Raw genomic sequence first — 19,432 nt, forward strand, 5'->3', positions numbered from 1 at the left:
GTTACCGGACCGGGTAAAAACGGGAATTGGCCGATAACCAGGACCCGGTTCTCGGTTCCGGTTTTCCAAATCCAAGAACCAGGGTACCCCAGTTCCGATTCTGGTTTCGGCCAAAAACTGAAAAATCGGACTGGGTTGACACCCCTATTGAATATATAAGACCCATATGTAAACCACAAATCAAATGCTGGATTTGAATTCATTTGAAAAAAAGATGGTTAGGAGAATGAGAGCTAACATTTCTCGGGTGCTCAGCCACTCCCATTGGCTCATGAGAGTGGTTGCGACCACCTTAATATTATATGCCCACTTTTATGTCTATTTGTAAGGAAATGTAATAAAATCAATAGCACCCCCACTAAAAGAAAAGGATAGAAATTTCCTTCAAACCAGTCTGAAGAAAATATCCTATAACCCATTTAAAATAGTGCTAAGTGTCTAGAAACATTTAAAATGTACATTAAATTTATTACAAATTAGTAAACAGCTATTAATGATGTTAATAATTTAATATGGCTTTTAAATGTTTATTGACGTTTGACACTATTTTAAATGAGTTGAAGGAGTCTCAAAGAGTTAGTTCAATCGGCTGGGACCACGCATAAAGAAGCGGAGGTTACTAGTTCGAATCCCCCTCCCTCTTCTTGTGTGGATATGTTAAAAATAAAAAAAATAAAAAAAAGGGTTGAAGGATATTTTATCCGGTTTGATTTGGAGGAAATTTCTTTTTTTTTTTAAAAAAAAAAACGTTGGGATTCATGATTTGATAATTTTCCTTTTTTAAGCAAATAAGCCGAAAACGTCATTTCCTTCTTTGGCACCTACAATCACAAGTTTAAAAGCACTGCCACGTCTAAGACGGGCTAGACAGGGTGCACATTTAGGAAAGAGTTAATTTATAGTCAAATTTGCGACAACTCTTTGCCAAATGGGCCCAAAAAAAATCATCGCTTCTTTGGGCAAACAGTGAACCGAAAGAGCACTAACAGACTATAATAAAGGCTGAAACAGTGCCTTATTGGGCTTATGATCCTGATCCATGGCCCATGACTCAGGCTTGTTTCTTTCCAAAGGGCACCTGACGACACCGTTTCTTCCCGAGATCATCATGATCTTCTATCAAACAGAAAATCCAAAAAACTCTATGATAATTATAGTTAAACACTAGTACTGAAAATTTAAAGATTGGTTCGTTGGATTCGAAGCGCGTAGTTTCGCAGAAATGGCACTTCTCGGATCCAACGTAACAAGCGAGGTGAGGATTTTTCTCGTCCGTCTCTTTCGATGCGTATTCTTGTCACTCTTTTTTCAGCTAGGGTTATGTAATGTAGTATATTTTTGAAAATTCTGAATCGAATATTGCGATTGTGGAGCTGTAATTGTTTGGTTATGCAAATCTTCATAGGGTGATAATTAGATATTATTCATCGGAGAAATTCCTAGCAAATTCACATTATTGGAGGTGGTAAAAGAATATTTTGACCTATGTATGTCCGAAAATTCGTTTACAGAATAGATTGTGAAATATTAATGTTATTAGGTTTAATCACACAATAGCTATGAGATGAGGAGATGGATTTAGTGCTGTTAAAGATGACAGCAGAGTTGCAAATAATTGAGTTTTGTTGTTAGCAAGGATAGACTAGAAGAAATGTTCAGAGTCTGAAGTTTTTCTATTTTGGAGTTCAAGAATGCATGCTTGAAGTTTCCTACCATTTGGGATTGCTCACTGGACAGGGTAGTTCTATCTTTCTGAGGAATTTGGCTTGTCTCCATTGAAAAAATCATTGGATATCTCCTGTGTAAAAATAAACGGTCAAGATTGCGAGAATGGGGGAGAATTCCAGTTATTTTTTCACTTGAGGCAATCTTAACCGAGAGGATTTCTGGTGATTTTTTCACCGGAGGCAAGCCAAACTCTTTCTAAGATATTTCTCAATTTGATTAAGTTTTGTGAGGACTTTGCTTTTTATTTCTTTTAACCCCGTTTATCTTTGTTTATACTTGTTCTTAGTAAATTATAAATGAACTAATTACTTAATTAGTATTTTTATTTAGCTTTTTATTATATCACACAGTATTAGAACTCATTTACTTCTCCCAGTAGTACATGCTTAAATTGATGTTAAACATATTTGATGCAGGTCGGGCTGCGGTTGCTTCTTTGTCCTCTTGGTTCTAACATTGTAATTCGAACAGCATGGTATGCTTTTGATAAATTTTGTTTTGACCATTTGTTAATGTATTTTCTGCAGATCCTTGCTCAATTTATTTTTCATTTTTAAACATATACACTGTTGACATCCAGTAACAGTTGATAATTCTTGCGGAGGTCATTTTTTACTTCAAATATGTAATTAGCATGCAGAATTTCAGTCTTTCAATGGCCATTTTTCATCATATAAGCTCTAATCATACTCATTGACGTTTTAGTTGCTGATATGTGCTTCTTTCACTGCAAACTAGAAGCAAATTTACTTGTTTTTGGGGTTAACATAACATTTAGCTTTCTGCGTGTGCAGCTGTTCTATTGGGATTGCTTTACCTGTGTACTCTACATTCAAGGCAATTGAGAGGAAAGATCAAAATGAGCAACAAAGGATGCTTTTATATTGGGCAGGTCATAATTTCTTTTTCCTTTAGTTTTCTTCTTTTCCCAAATTCTGATCACCTTTCATCTGTATTGGTAAATTTTGAATATTATGCTTGTTTTGTGCTTTCTTGCTTCTTAGTTTTGTGTCCTATACCGTCCTACTTCATTCTCAAGAAGTAGGCCATCTTATTAATGTTTTGTGCGAACCTTAAATCCTAAGTATGTTTCAAGTTTAGTTGCTGTCTCAGTAGCCCCAAAGGCATTCAGAGGTCCAAGAAAGCCAGATAGGGTTACAGTTGGGTCAAATTTAATTTTTGATGATACGATGGTGCCCTCTTCTCATTGAAAACCATATATAGGTATCGCTGTGGTGAGAACCCATTGACACCCTCTTTTACTTTTTTTCTGTTTTGTAAGGCAGGAGAGGGAAGGAGTAGAATCAATTTATTAAATGTCTAGCATAAAGATGAATCGTGAAATTCTACATTTATGGCCCTTGATAGGGTTGAACGTGGAAAAGAAAGCTTTTACTAGCCAGCTACATTCCATGTATCTCGAGCTGTAGAATGCATATGGTGGTTTACCATCAAGGTTTTTGTTGAGAGGGATAGAAATTGAAGAGTAAACCATGGAGCCATTTGGCATAACTAGTTATTGCGGTCTACTCTTGAACTGTTGGCGACAAAGGGGTGACACAACAATAGCCTTCCCTTATCAATAACACTTCTTATGCTAATGATTAAGTCGGCCCTCTTGGGTGACTTAACTATATGTTTTATCTTTGCTGATATGGGACAAGTTTAAGTTACCTGGATGATAGTATCTTAATGCTTGCTGAATTGCTTGAAGTGCATGACCTTTAGCCTCTACCATGCTACTAATCTGATCACATTCACGTCTTCTTTGAATGATTGCAGCTTATGGATCTTTCAGCATTGTGGAAGTCTTTTCTGACAAGCTTATTTCTTGGTATAATTCTGAACCCCACTTAGCTAATTGTAAACCATATTGATTGGTTAAATGAGACAAGTTCTCTTCATAAGGTTATATTGGACATGTTGTGCCCTTGTCAGATCCCATATGAAAGGTCTAAGTGTTGCTTGGTAGAGTTGATGTGGTAACTATTGGATGATATTTTGTTTACATTTCTCCCAGGTTTAACTAGCTTTTCTTAAGAGTCTTATGCAGATTCAAGCAAGTTCTTTCTTTCTCTTTCAATTTTGATGATTTGATTGGTTTATTATGATTTAAATTAGTTGCTAAATCAACAATTTTTGAACGAATAAAAATGACTCTTGCATCAATAAGCTTTGGCTCAAATAGCAGGCAGTTCCTCCTGCCATGAGAATGGGGTGGAGGGTGGTTTGTTGGTTCAAGACCCAGAATTGGGTGGAGGATGGTTTGTACTGTTATGCAAGTTGTATGCATTACAAAATATTGTATAGCCAATACTGAGGGCTCAACATAAGTCAAAACACAGTTTCCTTAATTTGTTCTTCTTCACTTGCGTTCTTTATATTCTTAGCCTCTTGTCGTTTACTTGGTAATGTTTTTGATCGGAAAGCAGATGGCCTCTACAAAAAGATAAGAAAGCAGATGGTCCCAACCAATCAATTTTGTCTGACAGGACTCTGCTTGGCGGAGTGAAATTTATTTTGGAAAAAGCCATGACAGAAAATATGGTGTTGAACAGTATTAGTTATAGTTATTCATGTGATTAATTTGCTCCAGACTAAAGTTATCACAACTCCTAACCAACCTTTAAGGAAAAATATGACAACTAGTATGAATTTCCTGAAAGATAGAAACATTTATTTGTATTAATGCTTTTGAACTTGATAAGTTTCATAAAATTGTGCCAATGAGCCAAATGGCGCTTCCTTCCCTTGTAAAAACAAGGTGAATGGTGAGGTTGTGCATTCAAAACTCATTGGGTGCATTACCAAAAAATAAAAAAATTCCTTATATTTTTTCATTATGTGCAGGTGTCCTTTGTACTACCACCTGAAATTTGCGTTTCTTGTTTGGCTTCAACTTCCATCTACTGATGTGAGTTTAAGCTTATGGTTCTTTTTCAGTTTATGGCAATTCCTGGGGTAAAAATGATGTATTTTGACTTTTGACAACTACTTTTGTACCTCTAGATTGCGACGTATGTTAAATTTAGACTTGGTGTGAACTCAGTTTGAATCGACTGTTTGCTTTCCAGGGGGCCAAGCAATTGTACATGAACCACCTACGTCCATTCTTCTTGAGGCACCAAGCTAGAGCTGATCAAATTATGGGTTTTGCATATGGTGAATTGGTATGTTCTTTAACTGCTGGTATGCTTTGCACAATATAAGCTGTGTGAATGTGTCAATTTGGGGTATTTGTGTCCATTTTACATTTTATGAAATTATAACATGGTGTAAAGATCAAATACTATGAATATGCTTCTTTACTTTCTTAGGACAAAATATAGAATTAATTCAAGTCCCGCTTCCCTGACACCCATAATTGGTTGAACCAAAGACCTCTTTCTTTAAAAGGTTAAGAAGACCAGTAGGCTACAGGCTACAGCTGCTGGTGGTACTCGATTATGCTGACACATAATATTTGGGATAACTGAGGTGCTCCTATTCATTCCTTATTTCCCTAGGTTAACTGGACCTTAAAAGTAGTTGGTTTTAGGTTTAACTTGAGAAAACAACGTGCATGCCTTCTTTTACATGAAATGCAGATTTAAAGAGGTTTTATGGTTCTCTATAAATGTAGATTAAACTCATAAGTGCGCATCAAGCCGAAATTCAGTTTGTTAAGAACATGGTTGTGAAGATCATGGGATCAGGTAAGGACTATAGTGTTCTGCAGTGCTTTTGGTCGTTTCATGACTCCACTAATTATGTACTCAGGCTAAACTTTTTTTTTTTTTTTTGGCTCTGAACCAGCGGACCAATTTCTAAGGGCTGCTGTGAAACCTGATCAACCACGACAGCACACTGCAATTGAAGGCCCGATAAGAACATCCCCAGATACCGACTCAGATCATGATGGTTGATGCCTTCCTGTAAATGTGCATGATTTTCAGGCAGTTTTATGTCTCCCCCCCCCCCCCCCCCCAAAATAAAAAAAAATAAAAAAAATAAAAAAAAAAAGAAGAAGAAAAAAAGGTGCCATATTATTGGGTGTGGTATTATTTTCATACAATCAAATATAGTAAGTCTAGCTTATAGCTGGCATCACATTTCTGTAAAATCTTTTCCAAGAAATGGCTGCCAAAAACAAGAAGAGGCTTGTGTATAACCTTTATTCGTTCACGGAACCGTTATGGTAAATGCAATCTACTTGTGTCTCCCTGTAATATCAGTGATATCACATTTTGTTTTATTCCAAGTGATATAACGGTGAGAGCTCCCCTGCTCCCGTCTAGACTCCCCCCTCTCCTCTCGTGAAAGTCCTTCTCTCTCCTCTTGCTTACCGTCACGAATCCCACGCCATCTAGCCTAACCCAAGAATAAGGATTCATAGTCTTGACATCGGTTGCAGAATCACCTGTCAGCCCTTATCTTGGTCGGCGTGCCATGATTTTGAGTGGTTTTGACCCATTTGTATTTCTCTTTATATTTGTCTTTGAAGTAGTGAATTTTTCATATTATTCATAAAAAATGATATAGCTGTGGCTTCCATCCGGGTATATATTCCGGCAGCTGGAAGTTGCCGCCCAGGAAAAAAAATAAAATGGAAATGCGGCCACCGGAATCCTCATCAATTTGAGTACCCTTTTTGCTAGGAATTTGTCTTGGTCCACTGGTTTAGCCTCAGTGTTCTGAGTGTCAGACCAGACATTGATTTGCCTAACCAAACGTGTAGTTTCTGTTTTTGAACATCAAAGTTGCAGCATAAGTATCTCCTCAACTGCTTGAACTATTGGCAAATTTGTTATCCGAATTTCCCAGACCCTCAGCAATTTGTTATCCGAAATATTAGCAAATTGCCAAAATAAAAGAAAAAAACAATTTGTTTTTTTACACTTTTTTGTCTTCCACAGTAGAGCTGCCATACGGACGTGTCGTATTGATAACTATCAAGTATACATATATGGGAAGAGAGTGGCAAATGCTGACGAGCAGCAACTAAGTGGGAAGTCCCTACAATATCCATTGCGATTGCACTCCATATCTCAACAGTTGCCTAAGTATTCTCCTATACAATCTTTTTCCCGGTTGATCAAATACAATATAGATGATTCATCGATGTTCCAACTCGGTTAAAGCTCATAAAAGTTACAGTTTGAAAGGGTTAAAGCTATAGATTAGTAAGGAAAATAAATGTTTTGTGCTCAATTAGAGCCCAATACCATTACTTCCTAGAGTTGAATTAACTTTTGTTCCGACTGCAAAGTTATCTGTCGTTGGAGGATTTCAATGTTGTTAACTGTTGCCATCACCACTATGTGACTGAAGAACTGGCGTGGGGATGTTCTGTTCGAGCTTAGCAACTGCATCTGGTCCACACAGTCGTGTCAATTCTTCCTGTTAAAGCAGCAAAAATTGGGCAAAACTTTCCCATCATATTGATGAAAACTTGCTGGAAAGAATTGATTGCAATGCTTTTGAAGATCAACGGATCCCAATCCCCCGAAATTCCTGTCTGAATTCCAGGGATGTAGGGGGGGTGTTGGGGCCGAGGTGCTTGGGAAATTGGGCGCACACCCCAGGCCCCACACCCCTCTCTCATTTCTTGCCAAACTTCCTGGAATTTGGGCAGGGTATTCCAGGGGCTCTAAATCCTCAATTGACACTCAGCCATAACAAATTTTCGATTCTTTAGATTACGAAAAATTAAGTAGCAGGAATGCAATGAAAAATAAGAAAAGGACAACATGGAGGTTTATAGTAAAAGGAAAGGGTTTAAAATTAAACCTTGATGGAACTATTTTCGGATGTAAGCTTTCCACATTCCTCTGAAAGCCTCTGTAGCTCATCTTTAAGAGTGCGATTCTCGTTGTTCAAATTTTCCACCCTTCCTTGTAGTTCTTCACACTCAGCCTGGTTGGGACAAGAAATGCAAGACTGATTTAAAAATGTGCAAAATTAAACAAGCACTTCAGCATTCTGACAAAATTGGATAATAAATGCTCTCCTTCCCAACATCAAGCAGATGTAAAAACTTCCCAGCAATCAATGAAACGTCCAAGCTATTTGTCTCCTAGATGGAATTATAATAATATCAAGGGCCATAAAGTTCAATTATGCAAATGATGTTGCCTCAGCTTCATATCATTCTCAACCTCAAAACGTGATGGCAAAACACATGCAGTTGCTTTGTCACAACTTAACATGGTCAAATTATAGGAGGAAGCATGAATTAGGGATTGGAGAACATGACTGCGCTAGTGGGACATAAGGATTCATGTTCTAATATTGGTTAAGAAACAGGCAAACATTTTCTTCCAACAAGTGACACAAAGTACATTTCTACCTGTTTGCGTAATCTTGACCTCCTAGCTGACTCCCTATTAGATTGCTTCCTCTTCTGTCTTTTCAGCTCACGTTCATCCTGTCAAAATCAATAGCTAGGATTCAATAAAAGGAATATGTAGAAAGCCTAATTGGTACAATACAAAGGCAAATAGTAAACTACTATAATTTCCCAAATACAAGTTACAGAACTAGCACTTATGCAAGTATTCACAATGACTTCAAAACTTACAGCCTCTCCATAAGAAACATGTAAAGTGGTAAATCAAAACCAACATCGACGTATGAACACATAAAAAAGGATACCAAAACTTCTTGGATGTCACAGTTGTGCGTGTTAAAATATTAATTTAAATAATCAAATTTATCATTCCTTATCAACATAAGCTCTTAGGATATGTGGTGATTTAGCATGGTATTAGAACAAAGGTTTTGAGTTCAAACCATTTTCTGTCATTTAAAATAGTCCATGTGTTGTCTAGTCCCACACGTAAGAGAGAATGTTAAAATATTAATTTAAATAATTAAATTCACAATTTTCTATCAGCTTAAGTTTTTAGGATAAATGGTGATTTAACAGTGTGCGTTTGTGCACTTGTGTTTGTGAGAAACAAAACAAAAGCAGCACTTTGACGAGAACTCTCATTGTTAGATAATTTGTGTACAAATACATTGAGAATTGGAATGAGAAATAGGCAAAAAGGGAGAACCTTTAAGGCTCATACCTGCTGTACCCATTGCTCAGGCATTACGCCTTCACCAATGACAAGTGTCGATGAGGCACCAGATGGATTTTGTCTCACTTTTGCAGCTCCAGAACCACCTGCAGACGCATTCCATAAGTCCATTCCAATATTCAAATTAGTAGCAGGCATAGAGACAGGCTTCCCAGGCACTGAAGCTTGACCAATGGCGACCCCAGTAGTGTTACTCTGAGCATTGGCTCCTGAGGAAGTTATAGTGAGTACAAATTATAAATTAAAATAGGCAGGAAATTAGTTTTAAGGCAGGAAATTGGTTTGAAGATGAAAATATACCATCTGCAAGCATCTTGTGAAAACTTCCCTTCTTACTTCCAGCAAAATCCTACAGAGAAGCATGTTTTCATAAGAAAAAAATACATCATATCAACAGGCCAATGAAACTCCAGTACTATAAATATTTCAATAATTAGGACATAGGCATACATAAACCAGCCAACAAGGTCAAGCGAGAAAGCAGGGCTATTGATATTGATATAATGTACCTGTTGGTCATTATTCTCATCGCTTGCATCTGATGTACCCTCAGTACCACTTTCATCACTTTGAACCAGAGGGGAAGAGAAAAGGGGGGGGGAGCAAATTTCTGATCAGAATGTAGTAGTGAATAGAAAAAAATCTTGTTTTAAACCCAATAATGCTAAGGAGAAACTGATGCAAAAATAAGTCAAAAAAGAAGATCCAAAACTACACCAAGGTTGTTGTACCTTTGTGAAGCGCCATCATTTCCTGAACCTGAAGCGGCTTTTGCACTCTCTCCAGCCTTGCCTAAACTTACAGAAGTTCCCTTGGATTTTTTAGCAGACGCTCGGTCCTTTCCATCAGGGCCCTTCCCTTCCAACTCTGCATTGTTTGTTACTGGGTTTGGGGTCTATAGAAGATATGGTAAACAACTTTAGGTGACCAATTTATACACTTCTCAGCATTTAACAGCAGTAGGGGTGTGTGTATGTGTCACACGTGCGGGCACATGCGATTGTATTGTAAAAGAAAAATAGTACGAGGAAATCTAAGTAAAGAACGAAAGTGGCTAGGATTACCATGGTCATATTAGGATGAGCATAAACCCCCCCTGGAGGATATATAGCTGGGTATGGAACTGGTGTCCCATACGGTGGGATCAATGGGTGCTGAAAAATTGCCAACAGTAAAGAAAATAAGAACCTTCTATCTTGTAGAGAATGTTTGCCTCTATATGATCCAAAAAAAGGATATATTCACCTGGCTTCCCCACAGATATGGGTGGGGAGTTGGAGAAGCAACAGTTGAAGCAAAAAATGGAGGTGTAGCTCCAGGACCATAATAAGCCTAAACAGGAAGCTTATGTATAAGCTGCTAACACAAATTATCTGTATATTCAAACTAATCTAAATAAATAATGAAAAAATTCATCAAAGCAATTAAAAAAACTAAACATATTATCATCATGAACCTGCATAGAGCTTGACCAATCAGGATAAGAATGTGTTGTTGGTATTTCCTGTAAATACAAATGAGAATGCTTTACAACCAAAAAAAGAAACGGAAAAAAGAAAAGAAAAAGGGGTTAGGAGGAAGATGGGAATACCTGAGTTGAAGAAGCTGGTTTGGAAGGCTTAGGAGGTGTGCTCTCTTCCCCTGTCCCCATTGAGTTGTTTCAAAAATCCCCTTCAAGTTCTACAGTTTATGACTAGATCACTTCTATCCGTAGTAATATCTATGAAGCACCTGAAAACACCACATTGAATAGCCATACATGTTAGAGGCAGCATACTAAGATTTGAATGATGAGAAATTTATTTAGAGAAATCCTAAAAACACAATTTTTATCTCATAAGTATCCCACTTTGCTGACGTGGCAGTGCTAACTAACCCTTGTTAAAAAAGAAAAAAATCTAAGAACTAATTGGTACCGCCACATCAGCAAAGTGACTTGTGGGATAAAAATGTGGTTTCTAGCATTACTCATTTACTTAACATTGACTCTGTTTTCAATTACATAAAAGCAATTTATATAGATTCACAAGCAAATGCAAAGCTGTAACCACCAAAGCCTCATCCTTTATGCTTCAAAATGAAGTAAACTAGCCTCCAGAATGAACAAGGTCATTGAGTTCTTCTCACATACAACATCATAGTCATCTCATAAAGTTTTCTCATGTTCTTGATAGGCATCCAACAATGCAGTAACACTCCCATCAATCTGTAAAGTTTTCTCATAATCTGATAGCCAACCAACAATGTAAGAACATTCCTATGGACCATGGTACTGTTGTCCTCAGGTGCAGTTTGTCAGCAACAACAGCACAAAGGAAAAATAACTATCTGACAAATTTGATTCAGCTTATGCCAGGATTGTAATAAACCAAAAGGCAGTTATATAAGCAAAGGGACTGAATTATAAGCAATAATTCCTTTTATAACTACATGATCTTGCAAGTGTTTACTTCCATAATCATCCAAGCTTCCAACAACTGAATCAGTTATCAATTTGAAGTATCTCGTTGCACTAGTTGAACTAATCCAAGACGCAATTATACATTAAAAGTTTACACTTCCGCATGTAGGTTCCTCCAGAGAACAATGGGTGCTAATTATTGGCCATTAATTCTAGCGATCCCATCTTACATATATACTCCCTCCCTCTCATAGACCAGCAACCATTAATACTTATATGGACAAAAAGCTAAAAATTAAGGGACATATCTTACAAAACTTTTCTAAAATATCCTTCATACACCTAATATAGGCATTTAGTACATAAATATGCGCATACCACCATGGTAGCAATCAACCAGAAAAGAAAATCCAAAAAATTTAATCCATAGCTACACATCCTTCTATTCCCCGAGAACAAAAGAACCCATGTCTAAAGTTCCGAAAATATTATCATAGACTAGCAAAAATCTAGTCCAGAAGAAATCATTGTATTTCAAATTGTTAGGAAGCCAGAAACTCAAATTTGATCAGATTAGAGAAAGAAATACTTCAATTTCAAATTGGAAGAAAGCTCAAAATTCCGTAGAGCAAGCTCGAAAGTTGAATTGAATCAGATTAGAGAAGCAAAAATTATCATCATTAGCAACAAGAAGAAATTCATAATAGAAAACAACAGGCTAAGAAATTTGAGATCCCAAGCTTAATTCCGAACAACAAGTGTGTTAGTGGAAACAAAGTAACATTAGACTAACCTGCTGTCCTGGCGCTTGGAGAGGATGAGGTGGAAGGCCAAGGGTGAGAAGAATTTAAGGGTCGAGAACCTGAGAGGCAAATCTGTGCGGCCCAGAATCCACGCACGCACGGCCTGGAGAGACTCTTTTTGGTTGAGATGTCCGACTGTCTTCGTCGTCGGTCTACAGCCTCTACTACCTCTGAAGCAGTTGTCGTTGTTGTTGGGGCAGTGGATTGTGTTACGTGGTTGTTGTTTGTGTGTGTATGAAAACGTACAGCGTGGGTTGGATCCGGTGTGGCGGTGTCCTATAGGAGGGGACGGACAACCGGAAAGGGTGGGAAGGGGGGGAATCGGTTAGGGTTTGGGAAGGGCGACACGTGAGAGGGAAAGAGGGTTCCAGCTGTCCATGTTTTAGTGATTGTGACGAGGCAGCAACCCAAGATGACTCATCGTGACAGCAAGTGGATAATCTTAAATAATAGTGGTTTTTAACAATGTCGGAAACTCGGAATTGAACCATCTGTGGGCGTCTGTGATCTGTCTCTCACGTCTTACCCTGGTTCTGCTCCTCTGCTTGCTGTACTTCTCATCCGGTTTCGTTCCAGCTCTCCGTCAGATGATCTGACTCAGATCTTCGCCATGTGGGAACCCATCTCTCCATCAAAGGGATGGAACAGTATTTTTATTTTATTTTATGAATAAACTGTATTTTTTAAAAAAGATGAATAGACAAATTGGTTATTTATTTATTTATTTTTATTTTTTTAATGTAACAGTATTACGCATTTACGCGGCTTACCAAAAAGAAGGTCAGGACTTGTGACTTTTGAGTATATTAAAAAAAAAAGGTTTGGGCTTTGATTTAATTATATATATATTTTTAAAAAAAGTTAAATTCAATGGCTCTTGCACATCGTATCAATAGAGTTAGATAACAATAGAATAAAAATATAATTTTTTTAAAGTTGATTGACATTTGACACTACCATATTTATTGGATAAAATAATAGTAAAATAAATCTTTAATTAATTAAAACAGAATTCCTCAACTCTGAGTACATGTAGGATAAAGTAATCAATAAAACGCAGTGAGGATAGGATTAGACGCACAGCTTGTCGAGTATACAATCAAATATATTGCGACTTTGTGGTTGAGCCACGACTTAAATGCTGGATTGAAATGTATTGATATTATATAGGCATAATATTATGTTTTTGGATACTTATAAATAAGTGGAGTTGAAAAAAAAAAGGGGCCCTATCCCTTTCGCATGTCATGTCCATACAATGACGCTTCAACAATTTCAGCATAATGTTCATGTTGTGCACAACAAAAAAGGCAGTGCGGAGATACTTAGGAGGTTGGAGTATGAAGTGGAATCCTTTCTGAACCATTTATAGAGTAGAGATTGAGAATAAATCCTTCTAGGGATGTGATGTTCAACCAACGACCTATAATGGTTCGGATTGGGGTTGGTAAAGAAATCTATCAAGAATTCAATTTATCTTTACGTTGATACTGAAATAAATAATCCGAGGCAACTCAATTAAAAAGTTCAAACAGTTTAAGAGCCACTTACCCATTAGATAGTTATTATACAACCAATGTATCCACTACGTGGCAAATAATCACGAAAAAACAACCTATAAAGAATCTTGCCTAAGAATGGTCACCAAAATCTCCAAAAAAAGTATGACATTCAATAGCCTAATAACTTTCTATTAAGTCTTTCTCTCTTTGATTTAACCATCAAAAGCTCTCCCGCGTGCCCTAGGTCGACGGTATGTTACTCCGATAATCTTTTCCTTATTTTGCAAGTGCCCATTGTTCAGTCCAACTACACAAAAATCTTCATCAACTATATCATGCCCATATCATGGAGCTTTAATCACCTTCAAGATGTTGGAGGGCCATACTTTCTAGCATTTGTAGAGGAGGGTATACCGTATATGTCCTTCTGGTGATGAGGTGTTCAACAAACGTGCTCTATTCTGAAGGTTGGTTGATTATGCCTAATTCTCTCTCGTTTGTTATAACAAACTACAAAATGGGCTCAGACTCGAGCAAATCATAAACATTTAAGAATCCCCACAAGCATAATTTATACAGTGGAATTAGCCAGTAATGTTTTTGGCTTTTGTAATTTTCTTCTAAGTGTCTATTAATCTCATTAATTGCTTAAAACTTGAAGGCAACTTTTGTTATTTTCTTTGTTTTTGGTTTCAGCAAGTTTCTGTAATTAACTGTCTGCAAATTAAGAATATCTCACAATTAGTAACATATTAGGCTAGTGATTGCAAATCTCAGTTTAAATATATCATCATATTACTAGCATTGATTTGATCAAAATCTTCAGATTTCTTCCCTTTTTCATTGATTTCCTATTTCTCTTTGTATCCTGAGTTCTGTACAATGTTCGAACCAAAATGGCAATTCTGTTGAGAATCCATCTGGCTTTGAAGGTGTACAATACAAAGGAGACAGATATAATCAACCATGTACATCCATTCCAACCCTGAGCTGAGTCCCTCAGACCTTACAAAAACCCAGAACAGGATTCATCACGCCATTCAGTCAATCAGAAAAGCAATCTTCAAAGCAATGGAAAAGGCTAGGCAACAAACTCTTTCGCTTATTGCCCTTTTCTTCATACTTCTTTATCAAATGGCCAGTGCTTGCAGACTCTACCTTCTTGTTGCTCTTGCGATCTTCAATCTCAACCGCGTTGGGAGGCTTGGTTAGCGTCGAGCAAAAGCTGTGGAGGAAGTCTGTGATTTCCATGAATTCCGGTCGGCATTTTGGGTCTTCTGCCCAACAGGACTCTAAGAAGGGGACAAGAGCTTTCGGAACGTCCTGTACGCTAGGCCTTTCATTCTGAGTAAGCGTCAAAACCAATCAATTGTCATAACATATTCAAGCAATCAACATATATTTGCTTCAATAGCCAAGCATATATGACTAAAACATTATTTTCATGTTACACTTGGACAGTATGGAAACAAGAGCAGTTTCTATTAGTCCAGAAATTTTTCATTGAGGTTGGCAGAAGTTTAAGAAAGAAATGGCATATGAATGGGCAAAAAATTTATCACATACATTTGCTGTCGCATATGCAACCATCACGTTATTCCTTCCCTTGAATGGAGTTTTGTTTGTGAGCAACTCCCAGAGAACTATTGAGAAGCTGTATACATCCACCTTGTGATCATAGTGCTTCTTTGCTCCACTTGGAAGAGGGTCTAGGCTGAATAACTATTTCAGATCATAAAGGAAAAATTAGACATTGATGGATATCTTATGGCAACAGAAATTGCTGAACGAGGGAAAAAAGAGTACCTCAGGAGCCATCCATCTAAAGGTACCAGCCTCAATAGTCATTTTGCCTGATATCTCCACTCTAGCTAGCCCAAAGTCAGCCAGCTTAATTTGTTTCTTGTCCTCGGTGAGAAGTAGATTGCCTGGAATAAACATAAAGAGTCTCTATGAGAAGCAAATTTTCAGCTACCGTTGGTCAGCATTACAGGATAAGGACACAAGAGCGTCATCCAATCAGTAAATATATTTTATTTCCATGAACAGACAGGGCATGTTTTGAAACCAAATTGGTTTCCCTGCCTGACCAGATTGCTTCTCATTGAAATGCACCAAAACCATTAGTATGAGAAGAAAATAAATTACTTGGCTTCAGATCACGGTGGATGATGCTATTTGCATGCAAGTATTCCATCGCTCGCGAGATATCCAGTGCAAAACTTATAGAAAGCTTCAGATCAAGAGTGTTTGGACGGTTGCTCAGTAAGTACTTGTGAAGAGTACCACCCCTCATAAGCTCAGTAATTATTACCATAGACGGTTCCACAGAGGCCCCAATAAACTGTTTCAACAAAGCAGCTTATATCAGCATCTGAAGTAGGTGCATGGACATAGACAAAAATTTATATGGTGTGTCAACTCTTAGAGAGTTGTAGGGAGCTATGTATTTTGAAAATGAGCATAAAAAACAAAAAAAAAAAGGAGAAAAATTTGTCTCAGTTCAAAATAACCAAAATGAATGTAGGTAAGCTTAAAAGGTGAAGAAGCACATTAATAAATTATATAATTTGGAACTAAAAAAAAAACAAAAAAAAATCTTTCCTTGATATATAATTCTTGTTAAATTCCAACCATTATTGTCCAGCCGTATAAGAGAAAATAAAGTAGATTACCTTCACAACATTTTCATGTTTCACCCTTGATAGCAAGGTAACCTCTCTCTGAAATTTTTCCTTAGACTCAGGACTTACATCTGATGTTCTGCTCGGCTGAATAACCTTTACAGCTACGACCTTCGATTTGTACCTAAATTAAACTATCGTCATTATTAAAACAGCAACATCCGTAATTCCTCAGTTGCAGCATTGAACAACAGTCAATATTTAAACTAAAAGCCTGATAAAATGTATACATAATAAAAGTAAAACATATATTTGAACAATTAGAACCCCTCGAGTAATTTCAAACATGTTACCAGGCTCCCGGGCAGCTCCCCTCAACTACATGATCCAAAGTACGCTACAAATAACTGCTGATATTCTGGAGATGCTGATTTAAATACATTACAATTCAAGGGAAAAAAAAAAAAAAAAAAAAAAAAAAAAGGAAAGAAAATTTGAAGCACCCCAACAAAATGATAGAGCAGTACCTCCTAATTAAGACAGGTTATATGTGTACCATATATAACCCGCAGTATCCTATTTAAGATCTACCATAAAGGAGCACATAGTTTTCAAGCCCAACTATTTTGCAAGTTGAGTAATGTTTAAGAATTAAAGTTGGTAGAATTAGTCATATCGATTTCTACTTTAAAAAACCAGACAAGCTGTTGGTCTTCTCACATCTTTTGAGCTAAGAAATTTTCAAAAAGCAGGACTTTGGGAATGACATTGCCATATAAATGCTGTCACTTGAGATCGAATTATTTATAATAATAATAAAAAATAAAAACTAAAAAGACATCTTTGTCCAGTGGTTGCGAATTATTATAAACAATTTATCACTGCAGAGTGCAGAATACTGCAAATCCCCTACTACCATGCTAAAGCACAAGTAACAATGACAGAAACAAACCAAACTTACAAACGACTTGCTATATTGCCAATTTGCTGGAAAAGAAATTAATCAATTCTTGCTTGCTAGTGATAATCACTTTCAAATTTGGAATGACTAGCTGTAGTACTCTTTCTTTCATCCTCCAAATTGGATCGGGGACCTAAAAGCCCCAAAAATTCCCCCCATTAGATAACAATAACCAATGTTGTCTCTTATGTATCTTCCAGTCAACAAATATAGATTTTAAATCCCACCCACAGTGACATACTGACATTATACCACGTGTGAGCACACATATGCATAAACGGACAAGTATACTCACAGTAGAGATTCATTTAATCCAAGTTCAATGGAGGTTTCAAAGCATTTATTTATTTATTTATAAGTAATCGAGATATCATTAAAAGAATAAGGTAAACTAAAATACAAAGAAAGTAAATAAGAGAAAACACCTAACTAGTACGAGTAAACAAAAAATCATGGTAATTAATCACCAAAGGAGAAACAAAAAAATTATCCAAAGATCTAGAGTATTGAAAAATAAAAATTTGATCTCCTCCAACATCCTCTCAACGTCCTTAAAACTTTTGTCGTTCATTTCCTTCCATAGACACCACAAAACTTATGTCGTTTCAAAGCAATAGATTGCATACAAAAGGTTTAGTCTGTGCAACACAACACATTGTCCCTGCTTCTTTCTCTAATGCAACAATCCAGCAATTGTTTTCCTTTTCAAACCAGAACAGAATGCACACCTAATTGTTCACTATTAAATATAGTATAATAGACCCAAACAGCAGGGCACATTGTTCTTGAAAATGAATTAGCACTAAAATCAATACGAAGCACCCGACAGGCTCCTGACTCAGAGAACCTACAAAGCATTATACACCACTTCAAGACGAAAATAAACAAAATTACACTAACCAATATTTAGCACCCCACACACCAATCCTTAACCCTGAAACATTGAAACCCACAAAGGGTCTATCATGAAGCAAAACCCACAAAAGCCCAAGATTGAAATCAGTCACAAATCATAGCAAAACATGATACTTCAAGAACATGCACACAATGTAAGCGACCTAATATAAAACAAAGACTAATAACCATAAAAATGAAAATAATAATAATAATAAATAAAATAAATAAATAAAAGAAGCAAAGTTTTTGAGTTGGCAGAAAGAGGCACCCACAATCCTTCATAGACAATGGAGTGAGGCCCTTCACCGATCTCACGGCCATATGTTATTCCGCGTGGGTCAATGAGTAAACTGCGGTCGATCTCGAAGACAAATTCGTTGCCAGAGCCGTCGTTTTCCTCGTAGTTTGTGAACCCGAAGTAAGTGTCCATGTGGGCCAGCGAAAGCTCGTTGCTCGTGGGCAGCACGTGCTCCGCCATTGCTCGAGCTTCTTCTTCTCCTCCTCGGTATTGTATTTGTTGCATTGCACAAAAATATAGAGTTGGGTTTTAAGAAATAAAATTCAAAAAAAGGAAATAAAATATTCTGGGTTAATAAGAGGGTTTTTGAATCATTTAAAAATGAGAGAGTGACATGAGAATGAGAGGGAAAAAAATAAGGAAACTTCTTTCGTACACGTTTGGAAATAATTCCTCTTCTAATGAATTGGTTAAGGATAAGACATTGATTTAACTTTTTATCGACTAATGTTAGAATCTAATAAAACCTCATATTTTATCCATCAAAATCCTAGGTGGCAAAGGATACATGATCCAAGTTGATGTAGAATGACACATGGCTCAAATTGATGACAAATGGCACTTTGCCACTTAAAATGATGGACAAAATGTGAGAGTTTTATTAGATTTTAACATATCTCATTTTTATATCGAAAAATACTATAATCTAATAAAATCCTTATATTTTGCCATCAAAATCCTAAGTGGCAAAGTGCCAGCCCTCCACTTTTACATCATTTTGATGATGTGGCAACCAATTTTTTGATTTCTTTTCTTTGACAAGGGTCCATTTAATTATTGATTGATAATATTATATTAATAAAATATGATAAAAGTCTAGTTTTGCCTATATTTTGCTTATAAAAATTTTATATTTTGTCTATAAAAGTCCATACGATAAGATGTCACATCATTTTCTTTTTGTTTTATCATTTTTTCTCTACAAAAAATATGATGTGGCATCTTATTACATGAGCTTTTGTAAACAAAATGTGAAATTTTTATTAGATTATAGCATTCTCTCCTTAAAAACAACATATGAAACCTGGGCTGAAGAGCCAAGTTTGTATTTCGGTTTACAACCGATACTACATATAATACTTTTTAAAATCGAATTAGCCGTAATTTTTACCATAAGAAGTATCAAAAAAGTATTTAACCATTTTTTTTTATAA

At 36.5% G+C, this 19,432-nt stretch overlaps 3 protein-coding genes across 5 annotated transcripts; 1 reads left to right on the forward strand and 2 right to left on the reverse strand.

The window, feature by feature from the left end:
- The first annotated feature begins 1,115 nt into the window (after positions 1-1,115).
- On the forward strand, positions 1,116-5,690 carry HVA22K (HVA22-like protein K). Its single transcript, XM_059600215.2, has 8 exons — positions 1,116-1,255; positions 2,145-2,203; positions 2,523-2,620; positions 3,511-3,562; positions 4,579-4,642; positions 4,803-4,898; positions 5,351-5,423; positions 5,524-5,690. Exons 1-8 carry the CDS (start codon positions 1,223-1,225, stop codon positions 5,631-5,633), a joined length of 585 nt encoding a protein of 194 aa, XP_059456198.1. The 5' UTR covers positions 1,116-1,222; the 3' UTR covers positions 5,634-5,690.
- Positions 5,691-5,785: 95 nt separating this feature from the next.
- GBF1 (G-box binding factor 1) lies at positions 5,786-12,366 on the reverse strand. Of its 3 annotated transcripts, none has more exons than XM_059600214.2 (12): positions 11,987-12,366; positions 10,384-10,523; positions 10,249-10,296; positions 10,038-10,124; positions 9,857-9,946; positions 9,524-9,687; positions 9,302-9,359; positions 9,093-9,141; positions 8,781-8,878; positions 8,057-8,134; positions 7,498-7,623; positions 5,786-7,079 (listed from the first exon to the last, which is right to left on the reverse strand). In XM_059600214.2, exons 2-12 carry the CDS (start codon positions 10,441-10,443, stop codon positions 6,942-6,944), a joined length of 996 nt encoding a protein of 331 aa, XP_059456197.1. In that variant the 5' UTR covers positions 10,444-10,523; positions 11,987-12,366; the 3' UTR covers positions 5,786-6,941. The 3 variants fall into 3 exon arrangements, with proteins under 3 accessions (XP_059456197.1, XP_059456195.1, XP_059456196.1); XM_059600212.2 differs by having other exon boundaries at positions 8,781-9,001; positions 11,987-12,364; XM_059600213.2 differs by having other exon boundaries at positions 5,786-7,107; positions 8,781-9,001; positions 11,987-12,360.
- A 1,951-nt stretch (positions 12,367-14,317) lies between these two features.
- LOC132187578 (serine/threonine-protein kinase STY13) lies at positions 14,318-18,511 on the reverse strand. The gene is made up of 6 exons (XM_059601928.2): positions 18,253-18,511; positions 16,174-16,306; positions 15,647-15,842; positions 15,305-15,426; positions 15,065-15,220; positions 14,318-14,842 (listed from the first exon to the last, which is right to left on the reverse strand). Exons 1-6 carry the CDS (start codon positions 18,501-18,503, stop codon positions 14,543-14,545), a joined length of 1,158 nt encoding a protein of 385 aa, XP_059457911.1. The 5' UTR covers positions 18,504-18,511; the 3' UTR covers positions 14,318-14,542.
- Positions 18,512-19,432: the final 921 nt, after the last annotated feature.

This window comes from Corylus avellana, chromosome 6 (assembly GCF_965113065.1).
Source record: "Corylus avellana chromosome 6, dhCorAvel1.hap1.2, whole genome shotgun sequence".
In the NCBI taxonomy this organism is placed as follows: Eukaryota; Viridiplantae; Streptophyta; class Magnoliopsida; order Fagales; family Betulaceae; genus Corylus; species Corylus avellana.